The sequence below is a fragment of the Hyalella azteca genome, unplaced genomic scaffold, assembly GCF_000764305.2.
Source record: "Hyalella azteca isolate HAZT.00-mixed unplaced genomic scaffold, Hazt_2.0.2 contig8820, whole genome shotgun sequence".
NCBI lineage: Eukaryota > Metazoa > Arthropoda > Malacostraca > Amphipoda > Hyalellidae > Hyalella > Hyalella azteca.
The window spans coordinates 28,455-53,566 of NW_025938905.1; the positions used below are offsets into that span (position 1 = coordinate 28,455).

The following is a 25,112-nucleotide window of genomic DNA, read 5'->3' on the forward strand; positions in this document are numbered from 1 at the left end:
GAAGAAAGGATGGATTAAATTAAATTATTGGTTGCGTCTGAATGCTCAATGAACTTGTTTGGTATAAAAATTGTTTTAAAAAGTGGGGACTAACCAATAGTGAAATGTTTTTCAAATGGATGCTTCTGGAAGGCATCGACTGAATTTCACAAAGTACTGTACCTATAAATATACGTAATATATTTCATATGTACAGGTGGAGTGCGGTAATTTGCTTTTTTGCACTGCATGCTGCTGCGGCACTGACGGTCGAAGACAGAGGAGAGTAGGCGTGGCTTACTGTGGAAGGCGGGAAATTTGTATTCGTCTGGCTCACAGTTGCCATCATGCAGTGGACACGTGAGGAGAGGTTATTTTGTGTAGAAGCGTATTTTTCAAATGCCCACTCGATCATTGCAGCGCAGCGTGCTTTTCGTTCACGATTCGCGGTTCCTTCACGCGGACGTGTTCCTGGATGGCAATCAATTGTAAATTGGGTGAATGCATTCAGAACAGCAGGGAATGTGTCATGTCTACGAAGGGGACCTGAGAGAATATCATTCAGAGAAACCTCTGCATTCGGACCGCGTCACTGTGCGGTGCGCCATATCGCGAGTAGGCATCATTGGGCCTTACTTTTTTCAGGATAACGGTCGTGCCATAACTGTGAACTCCGAACGGTACTTGTCTATGATACAGTATTATTTTCAGCCAGCTCTTGAGGCAATGGAATTAGAGGATACATGGTTCCAACAGAACGGTGCACTGCGCACACAGCAAGGGTTACCATGAATTGTTTGAGGCAAATGTTTCCTGGACGGCTTATCTCGTTGAGGGTGATGTGACCTGGCCAGCACGCTCACCAGATTTAGCCCCATGCGATTTTTTTCTTTTGGGTTATTACCTGAAATCTAATTTGCATATCAACCGCCCTAACACCTTGGAAGACATAAGGAACAATATTGAAGCTGAAATTGGCAGAATACCAGTGGGATGCTTGTTAGAGTTCATGAAAACTTTAGAAAACGTATGCAGCAGTGTGTGAAATGCGAAGGTCGACATTTGCCAGATACACTATTTAAAACCATGTAATTTATAAATTCCATTACCGTTCAGTATAATTCAAATATAAAATAAATTTTTCTAGTGATCATATTTTTTTATTTCATTGCCAAATCAGCAAATTACCGCGCGCTATCCTGTATTATATATAATTTGCATCATCCTAATCAACTATTTTTACAGCAACCATTATAGTTAAATCGTTATTGCCCGTTGCAATAAATCCAGAATTAGAATCTGCCGCCATGAAGAAGCTTCAAGTCCGCGTCTTTGCCCTCGGCATCATGGCTACGGTGAGTCCGATATCAAGTTACTCTTCGTTTTTCACGGCTAGATGATGAAAATTTCGCTATAAGTAATCTAAATACTTGTGTTTACATTCTTCTTACAAATCTGTCCCTGATAAACTTGCAAGCAACTGAGTCAATAATAATGAAGGTTAGCCTTATTTAATGACCTGTCTTGGCAGCGGTCATTGTAATAACGTACGATTTGAGGCTCAACTTCAGTCAATTTAATTGCCTTATTTAATCTGTGACGAATGCGTATTTCAATTTCAATCTATCCGACAAATATTTGTTCAATGCTTTTAAGGACATTGCTGAATAACCTTGCAAATATATTATTTTTTCGTTCAGCTAGTGCATTCCACCTTCAGCTAGTGCACGTTTGAGAAATACCGTTTTGTTCTGGTTTAATGGAAATATCGTAGCTCGCTTAGCAGATTCACTACTTAATAATAATTAATCTGTTTAACATATTTAAAGCTATTTAGTCAGTAGTCTAGAGTTAAGTAATTTGTAAAAATAATGTCGAAAGCTCACCAACAAAAGATCATATAAATGTAAATCATATAAATACCAGTTATGTTCTTCAACAGCACCTATTATTTATTTGGGCACAGAACCCATATTATCTGTTCTCATACCATCACTGGGGTTAGAATATTGTAAAATCAAGCTCTAATACGGTCGAGACAAGAAATATCTGCGGTGGAGGAGTTATCTTTATATATATGCCAAGGTGGACTCTTTCTTCGACATTTTCACTTCAAATTCTAACGGGACGGGTGATGGAGACTAGGTTGCGCTAATGTAAAAAAGAAAAGAACTACAATATAATCTTCTAGGATGACTGCTTCTTAGGCATTAACATTTTATACTCAACCGGGACTAGCGTACTGGACTTGGAATTGTTAATTCTGAGCTTGTAGCACCAAGCAGTTCGGTGGCTCGAAACAACTGTGGATAATCTCGGTATAAGCTCTGTTGCAAAATATTAGATGTTTTAAAGCACAATTCTTTCCTACTTCAAAATTAATTGAATACAAGTGCATCCAAGAGTTCTTATTCTTCTCTTTATTCTCTTCGAGCAAACCGATAAACATACAAAATGTATTTTCAGAGTATTCAATTCTTCACCAACATTCATAAATCTTAACATTTCCAATAAGTGCTAAGGAATTTAAGGGCAAAGCTCACCATAATTTGTTCCTGCTTTTAGCTCGGTTGTGGACTTATTAGCTGACTGACAAAGAGCGAAATAATGAAACAGAGAATTGGCAAAACCTTCGAATTGGCAAAACCGAAATGAAACTTCGAATCTAGAGCAAATACATCGTTCACAACCGGCATCGTGTGAACTTTCTGGAGTAAGAAACCATTTGCTCTTCCACCAATAATGACTGTTCTTATCCTGTTATTAGTGTTCTAACACTAATAACACCGTTATCGTCCCGTCTATCGTGTTTTAATATTTTTGAACAAAGCTCTACATCCAATAATGGCTGTTATCATAACGTCAGTTGGTTCTTATTTTATTAATCTGAGCTCTACCACCAACAATGACTGTTATCATCCCGTCGTTCGTGTTCTCACAAGAAATATCCAAATTCTTCTCGGTTTCTCGATGCTATCTTGAAAATTCCTACGGAACACTTCGATATTTCTCCCTTGGAGTCATTTCTGGCTGCACATATTATTACCCCGTCAAAATTTTGATTCCTGTCAGCCGCTGGCTCATGGTCGCCCTAAACTCGCCTAGCGGTGTAAATTAGCGGCTCTATGTCCGCTTTAGGTTAGGGGAACACCTGTTAGGGGTTCCTTTTTGTTAGGGAAACAAGCACCTGATTAGAATCCGGTCTATTCCTTGAGAATAGACCAGATTCCTTTAGAATAGACCGAGGCGACTGCGGGGCGCGCGTATTTGGTACCTGGTGCGGTCGGGACAGACACGGTCGAATCTGAAAATGCATTTAAAAAATGCCCCCTCCCTTCCCCATATAAGGGGGGAAGGGAGGGGGCATTTTGAATCTCTGTACGTTATATCTACTACTAAGACTAGTACTACTCGCTTAGTTTCAAGATCAGAGCACAGTCTAACAGAGGTTAAATTTCCATGCATAGATGTTTACAACTAGGAACTATTTGGACATGGTGTGGTTAGAAATGAGGGCAATAATCGCAAATAAAAAAATTCAATCGATACATCAATATAACTGATTCGAGGTAATGTAAGTTAAGCCAATTTCTTCTATTAAATCAATGTATACTGCTGAATGAACAATGTTGTGCTTCAAATAATCGTTGAATTATTTGCCGTATCATGTCATGTAACTTTCGTCACATCAATTTCTATCGAGTAGACAATTTTGCTAGGGCCTCGCAATTCTGCGTCCATTGACGAAAGAAAGACCACACAATAGAATGGAGAAGCACATGTTAATCATAACAAAATAGAGTTGCGGTACTAACTTGATAGCCGCTTTCAGTTGTTCACACTTCATAGCAAATGAGGATCTTTCTGCACACATCGTCTGCTGCTGCAATGACAGTATTGAGTTTCACAAGTAGTTCTTCACCAGCATTAAATTTATCTGCTGCACTCTAAATTACTGGAGAGACAATCGAATAAATAGCGGAATATACGATAGTTATTGTAAATATGTTGATCACATATGGGCTCCTTGTACGTGATAGTCCATACGCTTTCTTCTGCTTGAGCAATAAGCTCAAGTAAGCAGACATATGCCAAAGCTGAACAGTTCTTTTTTTGAAGAAACCATCCGTCTAGCAAAAAATTTTACTTGGGTCTGAAAATATTGCTTGCAACTGCTGAAAAATAAAGAATAGAAGCATTTTTATCTAATACCATTCCAATATTGTTGAGCTCGATGGAAATTTCCTGAATCTATCCTCATCTAATTTGTAGTTCTTCAGAAAAACCCAAATTCATCCTTGTATTAAAATGTAACTCCATAATGAAACCTGATGATACAACGAAATAGAGTAGATAGTAAAGGAACAAAAGTAACTTAAGTACTTGCGAATAATCGGAACGCGCTTTGCAACCTGTGAACAAAACATGGATGAAGACTGGCCGAGATCCCACCGCGCTAAAATAGACTTATTTCGCTCGAAAATGAAAGATTTCTTCGCGTCCCAACGGGAGCCAGATGCTTGTTCCTGCCGTGGCAGTCGCCGTTCCGCAAGCGTGGGTTCAACTGCTAGCTCCACAACGTCGTCGGCCAGAGTCAAACTGGCTCAACAGCGCGCCAAGACGTTCGCCGAAAAGGCCCTCTTCGAGAAGGAAGAAATGCTTCAGGAAAAAGAAATGGCGATTCGACGAAACCAACTTCAAAAGGAGGAAGAACTCAAGAAAATAAACCTCCAGAAACGGAGGATCGAAATGAAGAAGGCAGATATTGAGAACTAAGTTCTGGATGAACAGCTCAATTCCTTGGAGGAACAGCTCAATTCTGTGGATATTTCATCTCTTCTGAATCAATTATCTTACGCGAAGCGTCGAAACAACTATATACTAACCGCGAGTCGGAGAATTATCCCAGTCTGCGATTTCCGGCGTCTTGACACAGGACGCTTCTATCAAGGTTTTACGTAGAAAAACAAAAGGAAATTTCAATTTTATTAGCTCAGGGGAATCCTCGCTGCCTCCTAAATCAGGAAGAAGTCTCGCTGCCTCCTAAAAAACTTGAGCCTTTTCCCTATCAAAATTTGGATGCCTGTCAGCCGCTGGCTCAGGGTCGCCCCAAATTCTTTTTGCGGTGTAAATTAGAAGCTCTATGTCCGCTTTAGGTTCCGGTTGCCGGAGCGAAAGAGGTGCCGAAAGAGAATCTTGTGAAATACCCGTCGAGCTTGGGGCGCGCGTATTCGGTACCTGATACGTTCGGGAATGCGTTCGGGACAGACACGGCCGAATCTGAAAAATGCGTTAAAAAAATGCCCCCTCCCTTCCCCCCTCTATGGGTGGAAGGTAGGGGGTCATTTGAATCGCTGTACGCTATATATATATGAGTAGACTAGACATGTATCATCGCGGCACAATGAAGCAAGTGACAAGTAAACACGAGTTTGAAACGGGAATAATATCAATTAATAAAACTTTCAACCCCGACTTTCCAAATTAGCCATAACATTCTCTAATAGTTTCCAGAATTGCAAGACCCTCGCACATTGCCCGAGCAAAATAATTTTCAATATTCACCATCAGCCAGCATTCTCACACATTTCCCAAAACAAAACATTCTTCAGTATGCAATATCACTCAAATATCAACATACTCCAATATTCAACACTGCTCAATATTATCCCACATCATCCATGTACGAAACATTCAACCCATTTACCCGTACCAAACACTCCTACCTGTTGCGGTAGCGTTGACAGACACGCATCGCACGCGTGTTGAATCTCACGCAACTCTCGTGTGAGCAACACGCACTCGATGCAAGCGGGTTGTAGATAACGCAACGCAAGCATGTGTACACGCAATGCAAGAGTGTTGAAACGCTAGCGTGTTGATAAGTTCGTACCCATGCACAATGCACATGCAGCGCCACAACTAAAGGCAGGGGCTAGTCGCGCTCGCGCTATAAGAACTCAGGCCAGCTACTGAGCAGGGTAAGCCAATGGTGGCCTGGCCAGCCGCTGATTTCGTGTGTCATTTGACCCTTATATTTTTTCCCATGAAACTACCCAAAATACTGGGCGGCTAATTATGAGATGCGGCCATTTCACATCTGAATCATCTCTAATCCGAGACTGACAACCGAAACCAGACCGTCTGCCGCGGCTAAATTTTGACAGGGTTAGAGGCGAAGACGTGACCGAATTCAAGGCCTTCATGAATAAATTTGAAAGCGTAATAGAGTCGAAGTGCACTAATAATCTTGATAGACTCGCATATCGGAAGCAATATACGATCAGGGATGACCAAAAATTAGAAAAAGCTGCCTGAACGCCGACACAACGATTGCTTATCAGCAGGCAAGGTACTCCTCAAGAGAGAATCCGGAGACGAATTTAGGGTAGCAGACGCGTACTTGACCACGCTTCATGCTTGGCTAGAAATCAAATCTGAAGACGCCCATGCTTATACCGAGTTGTCCCTCTATCTTATGCGCTGTCAAAATTATTTAAAAGATGATTCCCAGGCCAGCCCGCTGCAAAATCCGAAGGTGATTATGGAGGTAATACTTATGCTCCCGTACAAGGTCAGAGAACAGTGGCGTCAGAAGACGCGTACCTTGATGCGGTCTACTCGACCAGTGAGTGATTTTCGAGCATCTGGTTGAATTCTTTCAGGACCACGTGGACTTGTTGATAACCTCTGTTTGGTCACATCTCGGATAAAATGGTTGAGAACAAACTGAAGCCCGCAACACAGAGGAGCAAATAATTCTAGCTTCTATATCAAGCGACGTTAAAAATGAGTATGCTGCAAGAAAGATAATCACATGTTTTCAGAGTGCCGTTTCTTCGAAAGGATGTCGTTTCTTGATAAGACATCGTTTGTGAGAAAAAATGGGCTCTGCTTCAAGTGTTTCGAGGAAGGACACCTCTCAAAGGTTTGTGGATCGAAACCAATTTGTAAGATATGTCAACGCCCGCATCCAACAGCGATGCACAAGCAAGTCTACGGACATCGCAACAGGGAAAGCAGGAACAAATTTCAGAGTTGAACACCAGCCGCATAATTAAGCGTCCAGGGTTTCGCCAAGTCAGCAGTGGCAGGTGCCGTTGCTGGGGCCGGTGAAGTTATCAAAGGATCGGTTATTTGCCCTGTCGTGCCGGCTAACGTAAAAACCAGAACAAATTTGAAGGAAATTACTGTTTATGTGTCCGGTGGTCTTCTATCACTATCTAGGTTATCATACAGCACCAGCTTAGCTAGTTCTGTACCCACATGGTAGAGTCACGCTCAGTGACGTCATCCCTGTTATGGACTATATATTGCCAGATCAGTGCACCGCTGGTCAACCGTGGCAGTACTGCCTAGCCGCCATCATGCTAGTCCGCTCCTCCGGCACATACTTGTGCTGTACCTGCCAATCCCCGTCTTTCTGTACTCACCGAGCCAGTTTATTATTATTATAGATCTGGTGTCGCCATGTGTTTCACTTGTCCTGCCTCAGTCCTACTTGGAACAATAAAGTATCCTGACTCTCAGTTAAAAATCCATCAGGTGGTCACAGAACCGACCACCAGGCACTATGTGGCGTTGGACACACATTCGACAGATAGCTGGACCAACGAAAAACTACTGAACAAACTTGGCGGTGACGGAGAGGATTCCTCGATTTGTGTCACAACATTATCTAGCGTCTCCAAGAAAAGGAAGACCAAAATTATACGCAATCCGCTTTTGAGTGATATTGATGGCAAAAAGGTAGCTCTGTTGCCTCTTCTCTATTCGAGAGTTGAGCGAAGTTGGCCGCTCTCGAAGGACGAAATCCCGAGCAGTCAAGACGTATTGAATTATGAGTATCTTAGGAATGTTCCTTTCAATTTTGTCAACGCCGAAGTAAACATTTTCATTGGAATGAATAATCTCGGTCTCCTTAAGTGCCTGAAAATAGTCGACGGTGGATGGAACCAGCCATTTGCTCCATTACATTGGCTTGGATAGGCACTGAACGGTCCTGTCCGTTGAACTCTAGCCACGTCGACGTGTAAAAGGACAAACATCATAAATAGCGTTGAGAACGGCCTGGAGATTATGTATTCAAGAGATTATGCCGAGCTGGAGGACGGAGTTAGTATGTCGATGGAAGATTTGGCATGGGAACGTAAAGTAAGTTCTAGCATCAACACGCTTCCAAACGGACAATGCAAAATAAGTCCTACGTTCATCGCAGATGATCCCATATTTCCGTGCAATAGGGAACAAATTCTTCAAGAGGTTTAAAGCTATTCTGTCCAAGTTTCGTTGGAGTCCTAATTTTCACGCGGAGTATTAGGATTTGGTGGACTTGATTGTTAAAAACGACTTGCTGAGAAAGTTCCAGTCGACGAGCTTGAAACGCAGCCCGGAAAATGTTGGGATCTACCGCATCACGCGGTATACCACAAAAAGAAAGGGAAGCTGAGTGTTATTTTCGACAGCTCAAACAAGTACCGGTAAGTTTCCTCCAACGATATATACCTTCAAGGTCCAGTTTCAGCTAATAATCTGATTGGAGTTCTCCTGCGCTTTCGCCAAGAAAGTTTTGCTTTTTCCGCTGACATAGAAAAGATGTTCTATTGTGTGCGCGTACCTCGATACCAGTCCGACTTTCTGCGTTTTTTCTGGATCGACAACGTAGAGGGGCCCACTGTAGAATTCAGGCTCCGCGTTCACGTTTTTGGAGCGAGAAGCTCCCCAAGCATTGCCAACTACGCTTTAAAAAGGGCCGCAGCTACTCACTCGTCGAGCTCACTGGTACAGAGGTCCATTCACCGCAATTTTTACGTAGATGACCTCTTGGAATCCACATCGGATTTAAACGAAGCCGTGACCCTCGTGCAAGACATATAAACCACCCTGGCTCAAGGTGGCTTTAATCTGACAGGAATATGGAGTAATTCTCGACGGTTTCTGGATGCATTTCCAACTTGCTCCAACGCTGAAGCCATTAGATTTTACAAAAGATTTGCCAAAAAAAAAACACTTGGGTACTTTGGAATGCGGACGCTGATTTCTTCACTTTCGCTCCCCTACAGCCACCGGGTTGTTCTTCACGCACGAATATACTCAATCTCACCGCCTCTATCTACGACCCTCTTGGTTTGATTGCGCCGGTGATCGTGAGGGGGCAAAAGATTTTTCAGGAGTCGTGTCGTTTGCATCTTGATTGGGATCAGCCGCTGCCTCCCGAACTTCGCCACGCCTGAGAGGACTGGTTGGCCTCGTTGGAGTCGCGTTCTGCATATGACATACAAAGATGCATAAAATTTTCTGTTGCACCTCGTGAATTTGTAAAACCATTTCCACAGAGCTGCACTTGTTTTGTGATGGCAGCGAAACTGCCTACGGAGCAGTTTACTACTTGAGATTCATAACTGTCGAGGGTGCCTTAGTGAGTCCGCCAGTTTTTTCAAAAGCAAGACTCACTCCTCACGGTAATAAAACGCTAAAGACAATTCCTCGAATAGAGTTGTGCGCCGCAAAGCTCGCAGTAGACGTTGCAAGATGCCTCCAACAGGGAATAGGATTCAACTTGGACAAACTATATTTCTGATCAGATTCAACAACTGATCTTAGTTACATCAGGAACGACTCGAGAAGATTCCAACGATTCGTGGCTAACAAAGTCGCATACGTGAGAACCTGGTCGGACGCTAGAGATTGGCGACACGTTCCCTCGGAGCACAATCCTGCTGACTTGCTCGGTAGATGAGCTACCCCTGAAAAGCTCCAAGCTTCGAGAGAATGGAATCTGGGACCGACGTTCTTATCGGATCGGGATTTGTTTGTCTCTGATGGTATCTACGAAATTAATGAAAGTGATCTTGAATAATATTATTGAAAAGTACCAGGCTTTTTAAGACGAAGGGCTGCGGACCAGATATCATCTCCAAATTAATCAACTCTTCGTCGGCCTGGGAACGGCTGCGATTTCGGGTAGCATGGCTTCAAAAATTTATCTCCTATCTGAGATAACGAACAAATTGTGAGAAACGTTTAACTGTGAATTATTTGAAGCTGGCTGAGGATTCCATAGTTCGGTATGTCCAAACTCTCGAATATCCGGCACCGAATATTCTGAAGCGAGATGGCTTGAAACAAATGGGACTGCACAAGTTGAATCTGTTTAACGACGAAAACAGCATCCTTAGGAGTGGAGGACGGATCAGACGCTCAAAGTTGGAAAACGAAAAAAAGCACCCTATCCTGCTGTCTGCTCGTTCTCACACCGCTACTCTTTTGTTGAATAAAACACATCGGTTCTTGGAACACCTCGGGAAAAATTCAGTTCTTTTGGAACTTTCTAATAAATACAGGTTTGTTGAAGGACAACAACTTGTGAAGAAAATTCTGAGCAGATGCACCGTCTGCATCAAATATCAAGGAAAATTTTGTGCTCAAATGATGTCCGACCTGCCCGCTACGAGGCTTGCGACGGACACCCCAGCTTTTACTCATGTGGGTATTGATTTCTTCGGGCCTTTTTACGTGACTAATAACCGCAAAACTGAAAAATATTTTGGCGTAATTTTCACGTGCTGAACAACTAGCACAGTTCACCTCGAAGTGGCTTCTTCCCTCAATGCGGACTCCTTTATCAATGCCTTCCGTCGTTTTTTCTGCCGGAGAGGAAACGTAGCCTCCGTAACGAGCGACAATGGCACGAATTTCGTTGGCGGAAACCGAGAATTACGAGAAGCGCTAGAATCTAGGAATGAGGTTAGTCTCAAAAATTGGTTGCTTCAACGAAACATCTTGTGGAAATTTAATCCGCCTTACGCAAGCCACTGCGGAGGCGTGTGGGATAGGCTGATTCGAAACGTTCAAAAAATTTTAACTTCTCTGCTACTCGAGCAACCTTCGAAGTTAACAGGTGAGAGCTTGAATACTCTCTTCTGCGAAGTCGAGAGTATATTGAATAACAGACCCCTCACCACGTTATCGGACGACCCAAATGTCTGTGATGCTCTTACTTTAGAATTCACGAACTTTACTTTAGAAAGAACTGGACAGCAAAACCTAAGGAATTTATTTTGCTGAAAATGTCAAAAACGGTAATATTCAATTTTTAACAGTGAGTTGTTAGCAAGTTGTAGATTACAATATGCACGATAAGATTAGGGTAACATGAGGCAGCGGGCCTCCCCTTTTTTTAAACTAATTTTTTTATGAAATTTTAATTGATACGAGGTAGTTCTTTGTTTTGTTTAAAGGTACAACTAATGAGGAATGTATGATGTGAATTAAATGCTATAGAGTTATTCACTTTTTAATGAAACGCTATTTTGCAAAAAGTGTCAAAATGGGCCCATTGCCCCACCCCTGGGGCAATGGGCCCATGGGCTTGGGGCAAGGCGCCCACTCCTGGTCCTTTTACCTCAATTGCATATTTTTGTTTAAAAGTGATAAAACAACGCTTTACAGTTCAAAATGAACAAATGGAATTTAAATATAACTCCATAACTTATTATTAACTAAAAAATCATATCCTTAGCATGAAAAAATATATTCTTAGCTTAAAAGATCTATCACTGATGTGAAAAAAATATTTCCTTGGCAAAAATATCTTTGCCTTGAAAAATATACCCTTGCCATAAAAAATTCATCCTTGACACAAAAAAATGTATCCATGACTTGACCTGAAATAACTTCGTTCCAGTTTCCTTCATAATCCAGATCTTATGTGCAGGGTTTGGTCATAGTCAGTTCGGCTCTAGCAACAGTCAGCTCGGCTCTTGCATCACTTAGCTCGGCTCCAGCAGGAGTTAACTCGGCTTCAGAAGCAGGCAGCTCGGCTGTAGCATAAGTTAGCTCGGCTCCATCGGCATTCAGCTGGGCTCCAACAGCAGTCTGCTCGGCTCCAGCATCAGTCAGCTCGGCTCTAGCAACAGTCAGCATAGCTCTAGCAGCAGTCAGCTTGGCTTTAGCATCATTTAGCTCGGCTCCAGCAGCAGTCAGCTTAGCTCGAACAGCAGTCAGCTTAGTTCTAGCAGCAGTCAGCTTAGGCCTAACAGCAGTCAGATTGGCTCTAGCACGTGTCATCTCGGCTCTAGCAGATGTTAGCTCGACTCTGGCAGCAGTCATCTCGGCTCTGTCGGCAGTCAGAATTGCTCCAACAGGAGTCATCTTGGGTCCGGCAGCAGTCAGCACGGCCCTAACAGCCGTCAATCCGGCTTGAGCAGCAGTCATCCCGGCTTTAACAGCTGTCAGCTCGGCTCTAGCATATATCAGCTCGGCTTCAGCAAATGTCAGCTCGGCTCCCTCTTCCCATCAGTCAGTGTGAAATGCTGAACTAAATGTTGCTGTTTATTCAACCGAGATCTCGGTTCTCAGATGCAACTACAGTATATGTGTCACCGATCCCTGCTTCGTATGTTAACTCTCAATCTCGATATTTTGTCGTTTTATCCGTTGGAATGGCCCATCGGTATTGGCAGACTCCTCATTTTACGGTGCTTTTACCGAAGCCGCACCGTTCCTAACGAAATTACTGGGCCAAAGGCTTCAATCCATATTGCTTGCCATATCAGGTCTAATAATTTCCATGACTCTCTGTAGTGGGTTTTCACCTAATTAACATAGTCACTGCTTAGTGGAGCTGCTGTAAGGAAATTGTGCTGCTCGCAAAACTAACTCTTATCCGACGCCCACCGCGGATAATCGCAGTATTTATGATAATGAACTCGTTGTTCGTAACTATTCTTCCGCCTACCGTCGGCAAAATAGGCCGACGTGTACGACGGAATTCGGTGGCTGAAATTTTACTATGTAACTTGAGACTGACACAAACTCGTCATCCCCTCATCTGATGAAGAACCAAAAATTTTTGTTTGTGAAAGATTTTTGGTCTTGCTGGTTTTGAAAACTTCGTTTACAGACTTGTAGAAAATATCGCTGAACCAAGTTCAATTCATTGCAAATTTGAACCAGTTTCAGAGGTTAATTAATATATATCTTAAACTTAATATTTACCATTTCATACACAACTTGGGTTCACTTCACGTGAGGTGGCAAGCAGGTTTTTTAGGTCTCGGTAAAAAAACAAAAAAAAATCGAGTGTAGTGGAATTCACTCACCTGCTCATCGCGCGATTATATTCCTGAAATTTGGTGGTGACGAAAATATTATAGTTGCAGTGCTGTCTTCAGATGATCACTACTAAAAGATTTCCATAGCAAACAAGATATTAGTCTTGATCAGCGATTAAAGATGTCATGGTAACATTAAGATGGTCTGCATGGAACTTTAGTCACATTTCATCAATAATCTTCACTTAATTGCACTTATAAATTTCGTTTTTCATTGAAGTAAATAAGACATCACGCGAGCGCTTTGAGTCTTCCTGCTCCAGCAGGGGTTAGTCACATCGAATAATGGTTATCAAAAACATAAGAGCTTTTATTAATTATCTTGAAAATACAATTACTGTACACAAACTGGCGTTTTAATTAGGGCTGATACTTGAATATGGATTTGATTCGGTTGGGATGATTTGTTAACGAGATTCTCAAAACACAATGATAATTATCTACCCCGAGCAGCGCCAGGATCATCTGCTAGTGTTTATGAAAGGCAATGGCATGAGAGGCCACAATTATGAATGCTAAACAAGATCAACATGTTATTTTTAATTTTAATTGTAATTATGCAATAGCTGTGTTTTTTTCTAGTACCTAACACTCCAGCTGCGTTGATTTTTTTCATCGTAATTGTACGCAAATGAACCTGTCTCTTTGATGTCAGTCATGCCAGCTGCTATAACCAATACATTACTGCTTCTCAAAAAAAGGTTGAGTGATCTTGGACACATTTTCATGAGCTTTACAACGATTTTCACCTGTAATATGTTAATTCTATCCATGTTGTTAGATGAGCTTCTGCAGCTGAAGAATCAGTAATTAGCAGCTTTACAATAACCACAAAATGTAACCACGCCGAACATAATCTGTCTTCCAAAAGCTTCACGAATCTCCCTTTTCATGCTGGTTCATAGCAGTTTCGTCCGGGCATTTGTCTCTATTTGACATCATAGCGCTTTTTGTGTTGCAGGTGTTGGGCCTTGGACTCGCCTCGGCTTCGTATCCTGACAGCGTGAGTACAATAGCCGTAGCCATGTTTCCAGTTGCGTCGCCTTGATTATTATTTTGTGTCAGAATTCTTCATGAACAGCTAAGTAATCATTCGCTTGGTGCATGATGCATAAATGCTATTGATTTTAATCAACGTAATTTGGTGGAAAGGGCGACGACACATTTCAAAGCTCAGACTACCAACGAGAAGCTAGGCAAACAGATTCTAGTTTCTTATATAACACAATTTTCTCTGTAGAATCCTTCTAGAGGAAGGTACACTATTGAGAAGACGGGAGATTGATATCAACTACTTCAAAAAATTAATCTTGCTCATTGTACGATTGATGTATGATTCTGTTTGGTAATTATTAGCCAATCGTTATAAATCAGAAAATCTATCATTTTTCGTAACAATTTTCATCCATTTCCGTTGTTGGGAATAAAGATTTTGGTTACCTAGGAAGGACGCAAAAACGTCGACCTCATTTTTTGTTATATCTAATAACGTACGAGGCACGTTTTTAAAATAAGTTCCACAGGCTGCCACTGGCGCTATGATCGATTCTATGCGCAGCTAGGCAACTGCATGAGGCAGGTTGATTGATTCCCCAACTCCAATCCCTTACCATGCCAGCCTCCCTGCGACGCTTGGTCTTGCCCCAGCAGGCGTCAGTGATAGATTCCTCTTGCGTCTCCCGCCAGCTGCGAGTTGCGGTCTCTTATTCGTTTCCTGGCCGCACAGAAGAAATCGGTGGAGGAAATTCACGAAGGACTCTGCAAAGTGTTTGGATAAGAGTGTATGAGCTCCGGGATGGTGGACAGATGGGTCAGGGACTTTAAAATGGCCAAAATGACGACCACGACGATGCCCCGTGCAGGGCGGCTATCGGTTTCTGACGAAACAATTGCTAAATTCGAAGCGGTAATGCTTAAAGATCGACGGATCGCAGTTCGAGTGCAGTGTGAAAAATTCCCGAGGTCAGCAGAACCACAATTGACAAGATTTTGACTGAACATTTAGACTATTCAACGGTCTGCGCAAGATGGTCACCAAAAAAAGCTCACTGCAAACCACCAGCGGCAGCAGGCGCCGTCGTGACGGCAGCGGGCGTCGTCAAGGCGGCAGCGGGCGTCCCTGCATGGGCGTCAGTTCGGCCATTTTTAAAGTCCCTGACCCATCTGCGCACCATCCCGGAGCTTATACACTCTTACTTGGCAAAGTTCTTCGAGAATTCCCATCGCCGATTTCTACTGAGTGGCCAGGAAGCGAGTAACAGACCGCAACTCGCTGCTGGCGGGAGACGCATGATGAAGCTCCATCGCCGACGCCTGCTGGGACAAGACCAAGGGTCGCAGGGACGCTGGCTTGGTAAGGGATTTGAGTTGGGGAATCAAACAACCTGCCTCAGTTGCCTAGCCGCGCAGAGAAACGATCCTAGCGCCAGCGACAGCCTGCGGAACTTATTTAAGAAACACGCCTCGTACTTAGTACCGAGTGATCCTCCTGTAGGGATGATTTAAACAAAACTGATATATTTATTATGGAAAATTAGCGTAACTGGCGACTACGAATCGGGTAATGAGCAATTCTTCCCAATTAGATAAAAGCCCAGTCATACAGCTCCTGGGTCAGCTCGGCTACTTTAAACTAGAACAACATGAACTCAGCCGTCTAGCTGCTAGCAGCGAGGAACTCAATTAGCAATGAAAACCCAACCACAGCGGGGGAGTAACTCGCACCCGTTCATCCGCAGGTCAATGTGGTTACAGGCCGCCCTGGTCCGCTGAGTTGTGGAGCAAAGACTTCCACTTCTGTCCGCTTCCGGTCCCTGATGATGCCGGGCAGCAAATCGCTGGTGGTGAGCCGTGTACCTGTAGCACAAAGCCCAACTCCCGCACAAAGCCCAACTCCCGCACAAAGCCCAACTCTCGAACAAAGTCCAACCGTCGCACACAGCTCAACTCCGCACATGGCCAAACTCTCACACAGTCCGACCATCGCCTGTAGCAGCAAATAGAAGTTGCCAGATGGCTATGTTGGTTAGCGTTGTGTACTGCGTTTTGCGCAAAGTGTATTGAGTGTGAGCGTAAGTAGTTGTGTGTGCTTCCTTTAGTATGTCTATATGTGTGTGGGAGGTTTGTTCATATAAGCGAGCGTGTGGGGGAGTTTAGGTCAATACGTATCTCCTTTTAATGCTCAAGTGAATGTAAGTGAGCGCGCCTTTGCAGGAAGGCGTCTGACTAAGTAAACGTTCACGCGTGTTCCTGCAAATAAGTCTTTGATTATACTTTATACAAATGTCTTGACAGTTGGTGAATACTAGCATATGTGTACTTATATTGTGCATCAGTCGCGCATCTTGTGGACGCTCATCATGTATACAGTCGAGCAGCTAATAAACGCTCATTTGCACGGTCGCGCATGATCCAGTGTCACGTGAACGTGTGCTGTTTAAAGGTGCCTTCATGTCCCAGATCATTTTAGATTAAGCTCTACCAGAGAATCGGGTTACGTGACTAAGGCCGTGAAGGATAAGTAAGTCACATGTGCCTGATAATATATCTTATATACGGGGTGGTTATACATGAGTTACGATACAGAGGTATAAGCTACTGCGTCGACCGCAAGATCGGAGAACTCAATCGACGCGTTACGTCGCGGGGCGCTTATGAACTACTGCGTATCAACTACTTCCGTCCACAACTAATGTCTTGATCGCGTGAGCTATCACGTGGTGTCTTCCAGACTCACGTCATCAATCTCTATCAGGTCGAGTGAATATTACGTCCCAATTACATATATAATGAGACGCCAGATTCACACCGGACATTTAGCTGCCGTTCGATGCACCAACACCGTTGACCTTTGCTACAAAAGCAAAGTAAAATATTATTATAAATATTTTTAAGTCTGGTTGAGAGCAGCTTGATGTTGGTCGTCAGGAGTGACTTGTCGGTGATCAAAATAGGCTTTCTGTTGGTCCAGAGCGGTTTTGTGTAGCTCACGAGTGGATTGGAGCTTTATGTTGTCTCGAGCGCCTTACTGTTGATCAAGCGCGGCTTGTTGACGGTCTCGAACGGCTTGATGTTGGTCTCGAATGGCTTTATGGAGAAGGTATTACAATGACAATATTAAGAAATCACATGAAGATTACAGTGCTATTGAGTTATTAGGAAGTTTTGGCAAGTACAGGATTAATTTTGATATTTTCGTTTACGTTCTGTGCTGACTTGAATAATTATTGACACAAGACGGGTGGTGGCTTCCACTTTCTGTACTTTCTGTACTGATGCGAATGGGGATTCATACACGAATCTATATGAATCTGATAAAAACGAATCGTTTTAGACATGATACTCAAACCAGAAAATGATACAATCATGGCGTACTTCATTAAACTGGATATGTGATTGATTGCTTAAAACAGGTTTGACAGACCTCATATGTCCAAGTCCTCAGCTCTTCCATTTGGCAGAGTGCGTGCGACTGTACGTACGATCAGAAAATTGGCAAATTATGAGGCAATTTCCTAGTGCGGCTTATCTAGTGACGCGACAACTTATCTAGTGACGCGGCTAGGAGGCTAGAAAGACATTCGCGGATATGTAGGATGTTTTGTATTGTGTACTGGCCATGCTAACCGCATTTCTCGCTAGTAGTTTACCTTCATTTTTGAAATATTTAAAAAAGCGAACTTCAACAGGCGCTGCTCCCTACGTCAACGTCACTGTTGAGAACACCGGATTTAAGCAGTACAAGCTCGTGAATGTTTTCCTGGATGTCATTCAAAACCAAATTATAGAGCCAACTGACAGTAAGTTGTCAATATTTCGCGATGCAATTACGGTTTGCCAAGTAGGACAAAATTCATTTAGCCTCTCCCTCACGACTCCAGCTAACCTTCTCTATCTGAATACTGGTCGCTGTTAAGAAACCTTATTTTTCTCATATACATATGTAAACATGATTCGTTACTCCACACTCGACACTCTGTGATCACGATTGCAGTAAAATAAATCACACACTGGCCTAAGTGAAATTACTGAATAAATTTTTTCAAACGAATATCAAGTTAAGCCGTAAGTCCGCGTATAATGGTGATGTCACGCCTAATGTGCAGTGTCGAAATAACAGAATTTTCTTCATTCTTCCCATCTTTGTGTGAGACACCAGTTTTTTAATTAAGTCGTCTTGCTTCTATTTAAAACTTTAATCAGAGTTTCATAAATAATCTTTCCATTTTACGTTTCAACAACTCATAATAAAATCATTAAAGGAAACAACTTACTCGACACTGATAAGTTATGATCGAACATTTTTTCCCGTATTATCATTTAAGAACATGTAATACATATCTAACACGTTGAGTCCGATTGCTTCAGCTTGTACTATTATTTCATTTTATGTACTATTTTGAAACAGGGTTGCCAGACAATCTTTTTTGCGGACAAATTCTGAGATTTATTATTTTTTTCAATCGCGTTGGCCGGCTAAAATTAATGATAGGGGTACTTCCTAATTAAATTTTAAAACCTGCAAAAAAATAAATGGATAATTTACACCGGAACCTTCAAACATACTAGTAGGTATATATATATTTATATATTGAGTTATAGGATTTTTGATGCCGTTTTTGTTCGCGGACATTGCCGTTTTTAGACCATTTGGCAACCCAGAATTATGTACCACTACGTCCTGGAGAAATAAAATTCATGGTACGTATATGTACAACTTCGGATTTAACGTGTTAAAAAAGACACTCGGAGCTTAAGTGAGATAAAAAAACTATTTTCATCATCAGTGAAATCCTCGATCCCTATATTATTATGAGCTCTTTAATTATCTCTACTATGATGAGCACTCGATCTCTATGAGCTCCTATCTCATGATGCGCCCTCTATCTTATGATGCACCCTCTATCTCATGATGCGCCCTTCATCTCTTCTATTGATCTCTATTATGAAGAGCCCTTTATCTCAAATATGACGAGCATTTGAGTACGATATCTATTCTCGCTTGCCGAAGATGCGAGTCGTTTTGTTGTTACTACAATTTAGTGTAGGTGTAAGGCAGTTCAATCTGCGGTGTTCTGCCTTTCATTCGAATTGAAATGGAAAACTTATTACACATAGTACTTGATAAGGACATTTTTGAGAACATTCTTCATTTCTAAGGTAATCTCTTTGGCATTTGTCGATGTAAAGTTCTTGTCACAGCTTTTCCAAACAACGAAGCTCCCTATATAGAGACCTTGACCTATCACCTCAAAACTGCCGACAACGGCTTGTCTTAGCAACGAAATGCACCAATTGATGAGTCATCAAATCCACTAATTAATTTGTTCCTGCCTGTCCAAGTGACATCTGGGCGATTCTTCATCTTTCCTCAAGCCGATAACACCTACAAAGGTATTCAACTATTCGATCTGGACCTGGCTTCTTGCGTCACCGACTCTCCATGCGGAATACCTGTCCTCGTCTACAGAACGCTCCCAGCTTACTACCTGCGTGAGTATCAGATACGCAGAGTGTTCTGTATTTTAACTAAAGTATAATCTACGTCAGGTTCCCTTGATTTCTCCACACTCCAGGCAGTGTGGATGAGTGCTCCGACATTAGACCTGCATGTTGGCCCGCCCAAAGACCTCTCACCAATGATCCTTTTCATATAATATCATTCATAACTAATATTAATTTATAATTGATCAAATATATTATTTTTAACTACTATGTAATTTACTATCGATCCCATATATAATTGATAGTCATCGTATTATTTTAGCCGCCAAAAACAGAACAAGTTTAGTTCTCTCAGTAACAAACACTTACAGCTTTTACAACCACGATACTGTCAGCTCTGGACTGTGCTGAGTTGTGCTGCCCTAGCCGGTGGTAATAAACTCGCTAACCGAGCTATTTCTATGGGATTGCATTAAGTATTTTCTTCTGCACCGTGCAGTAGAAAAATACTTTTGGGAAATTTTTTCGGTAAGAAATTTTCTACCGTGTTGAATGCGTACCGTAGTGGCAAATATCGTCCCAAAAAGCTTACGTCATTTACAGTCAAGATTTGATTGGAGATAAAAAGAATAATGATTTCCCTGTTGATTTTTTTTTTCAAGTTGTACAACTGCCATGGTTTATATTTTTTATAGCAGGTGTAGCACATTGGCGATCTAGGGACTTTGCGGCTGCTAGGCATGATATTGTGCTTAAGTCTGCATATCATGAACTTTAGTAAGAAAATTCTGGATTTTTTTCTCGCCATGCTCTGATTATCAATGATTATTCATTTATATAATTTAATTACTTATTTCATTCATTAAAAATTAATTATTCGCTTTACTATTTTTAAGTTCGTGTCACCACTTCAGTGATGTAAATGACAATATCAATCTTAACCAAATTATAATGGAATAATAATCACCACTGTGCCATTATATACCTATACGTCACATCTACATCGTTTAGCGTCATGCGCACTACACTACGCGGCATTGAGAGCATTCGGTGAGGTTGGTATGCCAGATAATTACTTTGATGTGTCCTTGCTTGGCCTCAGCCGATACCTGACGATGTGAGTCAACACGAGGCGACAAAATCATTATACCAAACCCGTTTCATTATAATATATTTTAATCGGGTATACTAAAGTGAGATGAAGCGCAGCCAGGTGATCAACGACACGTTAATTTGTGCTCAGTGCCCAGGCTTACCTACAGTCGTGTGCAGCAAACTTATCCTAATTTTCCTTTCCATGCCATATGAAAAGATCAATACATTGTACTCAGTCACTTTGAGATTATTCAACTAATTTGTACCCGCAGTGAACGAATGCGGCAAGACCATTCAACTTGCGGCTGACCTCCTCTCCAAGTCATTCTACGTTATGGTGTACTCACACCCTGGATTCGGGTGCAAGGCATTCCCGGACGGTCCGGCCTACAACTGCAGCGTTACTTTCACATCAACTTCTTTTTTTCGCTTTGAATTTGTTGCAGAGCTTTTCTATGCCGCTGCCACTGCCTGCGACGGCTACACGCTGCGCGCTACTTACGATACCGCGCTCGACGCCGATTTCTGCACTGATACTAAGGTGAGTAAGTAAGGGAGTAAGGCAGGGTTTTGGTGTCTATGTCAATCTTGGTTTTCTTTGCTTAGGTTCTCGTGTAACTCTTTCCAGAAGAAATATGACATAATAATCCACGATAAATATCGCAGATGTCTTGAATTAAACTTATTAATCGTAACTCCAGAGGGTCTTTCTGACCTTTAGTCCTAGTTTCGGTTCAACTTAATTATTTACCTTCACTAAATCCGCAAGAGAAAGTCAATTTCGTCAGCCTCCATGCAATCAAACTCAATAAAGCCGCAACGAATAATTTTGTTTCCGTTCCATAAGTATCGTCAGTTAATACAAAGATTATTATAATAATTTTTTGTAAATCCTCTATGATTAAAAATTTTACCGCAAACTATATTATCAAAATAATGCATATAAAATTGCTGCAAACTATAAACCTAATGATCCTAGGCCAGCGTTGGCTTGAGGACAATAAAACAGTGTCGCTCTAAACACGACTTAATGTGACTGTTCCCCGCAGGCCGGAAGTGGCAATACAACATTCACTCTGCGAGGCCAGGCGCTGGCCAAGACCTTCAAGGCGGGGTTCTACTTGAGATTCTCGAACTAATTGTGCCCCGTTTGCCCCCATCGCCACCCCACGCGTCGTACCATCTCAGCAACATCACATACATGATCAAGATGCCACGCACGAGTGCTGTTACTTTAGCTGTGTGAAGTGGTGATGCCGCGCACGAGTGCTGTGTGAAGTGTTGATGCCACGCAGGAGTGCTGTTACTTTAGCGTGTGAAGTGATGGAACCACTTACGAAAAGGCAAAAGTTCATGAATTTATTTCCAGCTGGCAAAAGACAAGGATTCGTAATTTTTCATATAATATGCGTCGGGTTGAAATCCTACATGTGCAGATCTTATTCGAAGTAACCATAAAATGTAATAAATGTAAATCTCTTCGCAATATATTGAAGTTTATTGAAGTTTTTAGGAAAAGTTCTCGTTATTCGTTCTGTGTTTGGCTTAGATTTAAGTTGTCCAAATTAACAAGCTGCCATATGTCTGCTGTTCGGTCGCCACATTGATTCTAAAATGTATACTACATAAGGCATAGCCTGTGTACTGAGTGAGATTTTCTTAAAGTTTGGCACAGGTTTTGTGTGTGTTTGATACGAGCGAAATGCTGTATAAATTGATTCGACCTAGACAATATACAATTGTGTTTGGTTAAAATTCTAGCGTTTAGTTTAAATTCCTCCCATGCGGTCCCCGCTTTGGGTCTCAATTCCATAAATTTGATCGTTTACTTGGTCGTAATGAGAGTAATTGGTTTGATGTGATGAAGCAAATGCCGCCCCTACATGCACAACCGTAATGAGCGCATTATTTTACATTACTTTAGGTCATGGGCAGTTGTTGCTCATATATACACTGCCTTCAATAGTTTAATTAACTCCCTCCTTGCGTGCACTGGTATTCAGCGCACCTTCCTGATGCCTGCTTTTAAACAAATCAGGCGGCGCATTATTCACGTACTCATGTCTTACTCGCCACACGTTTTATGTAACCGAGTCGTTATACCCGACGAGTATTCTACTCATCTGGCACTTGTCTCTTATGTTGCTTTAGGTCTCACATTATATTCGTGACAGCAATAAATGCGTTCAATTCACACGCCTTGTTTATCCCCTGCTCAAACATCGCCGATCAAAACACGTTGCCGACGAACACATGGATTCGTTCATAACTTCACATCTAATTCGTGTAATGTTTGATCATCATGTGATCTGGTGAGATCAAGTGATCTGGATGGTCTGAAGTGAGGAGCCAGATTTTCGTCTATGCGATAAATACTGTTTAGGTACCGTTTCGATGTTTGCCGTATTGAACATCCATAAATATGTAAAAAAAACTTTAAATCTTCCACTTTCCATTGGTGTATGAATTATTCATTGTGAGTTCATACTTAAAGCAATACAAATTTATTAAATTGGGTCCATTATTTAGAATAACCCTGTACATTGGTTCAAGTTAACGACATTGTATCATTGTGCAAAGTGGCATAATGGAGAACACATCACGTTAGTTCCTGACAATGAAGCGCTACAGTATCCCCCCCAAAAATTTATTTGTAGGTGGTGTGGTTGCGAACTGCTGAAGCTACAAATGGAGAATAGCTGAGAGGCATCCGGTGTGTCAATGCCGTTCCTTGATCGTGAAGATGGCCACTTCTGCCATAAAACTGATTCTTCCATAAACCTGACCTACGACATCAGTAGAGCATCGATATTCCATTTGTGGTACAGCGACATGTTTTCTGTGTGGCGTTTATAAACCATAGTTTACCACCTCCGAGCAATACATTTTGAAAGTGCTTCTTTCAGTAGCACATCTACAACCGAGACCAACGGTCGTAAGATTCGAACTTGTCATCTCTACATCACGTCACCAGAGAGAAGAGTGGTATTTGTCGTTTGAATTACTGCCAATCCAATTGGTTTGCTGCTCACTTAATTAATCAGATGAACCATACAAAGAAATGTCAACATGATTTATGATCTCTTGAATTTCGTTATGGTCTTTCTACCAAGGTATATTGCTATCTAGAAAGAATTTCGGTTGAAGTCATTTAATTTAATGGACTTAATTGGTTCATAGTTTCCGTTTCTCAATAACGCATTACCATATAGTCATTAATTAGCACGTTCACTGCAGGTATGTGGCGGATGTAATGACATTATACTTGATATTGATGACTCACCATACAGCAGTCCCAAACAAAGAGCTTCCGCTGTCTGTTATGGACGGTCGAGAAATATTAGAAAAAGCTTCCTAATTCTTTCATTCGAGAAAAATTCTTCTTATGACTTTTGGACTATCAAGAAGGTTCAACTTAGTTGGCCCCGAGGCGCCCCAGAGTACGGACAATTTGTTGTACACACTAGTAATGAGACTTTGTGATTCAACAATAACACTCGTTTATCGTCCATAGAATAGATAGTGTACTATGGTGATTTGCATGCGAAAAAATTATGATTTCGAACATTTCGCAATAATTTAATACGTACAAAATATAACTATATTAATAATCGACAATTATTTTATTTATTTATAGTAATAATCGACTAAATCAATATTTTATATATATCTCTATAATATAATGAAAAACCAATTAACGTACTCAAAACCCACCTTGAAGTTATATATTTCCTTCTCAATGAGTTTGTAGTCCTGCGTGACGATAGTGCCGGAGGGCTCAATGCGCAACATCGGCCCCTTAGTCCCGGTGAAGTCTTGGGCGTAGCGCTGCATCAGTGCGCCAGGAAGCTCCTCGGCGTACCGCCCGCCACTCAGCTTAATCTTGCCCGACATTTCCAGCTGCATTTGCAATTAAAAGAATTCGAGTGAGAATCAAGAATATTTAAGTCATCACTTGCGATCTTCGATTATTTTTATATCATTGATGATATTACTAAATAGTTATGCAACAAATTTGATTTATTTGATGATTTTTCGCAACCAAAATTTGAACCCGAATTTGAGTCGGAATTTCGATAAATTTACTCAATCTCTCATTTATGGATGTAATCACGACTTGATTTTAAATTCACTAGTGTTATGTCGTCCACTTTTACCTGTAATGATGTTTAATCTAGCCATTAATTATACATGTATCTTATTTGTCATCTGAGATTCTACAGGGTTTCCATGAGACAATCGAAACGATGATGTTTGTGTGTAATTTCTACTTAGCAGTCACTATACTCACTACGAAGTATTGACACTTCTGAGTAGTCCTGCTTCCTGCTGAGTAGTCCTGCTTCGGCAATGAAGAACAATCATGTAATTGATCAATTTTATGAAGGCTTTGTGGAGGCAATTTTATTGAATACTACATTGGTCACATTTTTACTCAAATCTCTTCAACGGATTTGGCTGTCGTTAGCTATACGTGAA

At 41.7% G+C, this 25,112-nt stretch overlaps 1 protein-coding gene and 1 long non-coding RNA gene across 2 annotated transcripts; both read left to right on the forward strand.

The window, feature by feature from the left end:
* Positions 1-1,222: 1,222 nt before the first annotated feature.
* LOC108669186 lies at positions 1,223-15,931 on the forward strand. Its single transcript, XR_001930641.2, has 3 exons — positions 1,223-1,334; positions 14,056-14,097; positions 15,833-15,931. It is a non-coding gene; the product is annotated as an uncharacterized LOC108669186 (long non-coding RNA).
* A 1,830-nt stretch (positions 15,932-17,761) lies between these two features.
* On the forward strand, positions 17,762-21,835 carry LOC108669185. The gene is made up of 4 exons (XM_018156488.2): positions 17,762-17,893; positions 19,437-19,586; positions 21,080-21,174; positions 21,683-21,835. Coding segments are annotated over exons 1-4 (336 nt in total). The 5' UTR covers positions 17,762-17,892; the 3' UTR covers positions 21,773-21,835.
* The last annotated feature ends 3,277 nt before the right edge of the window (positions 21,836-25,112 follow it).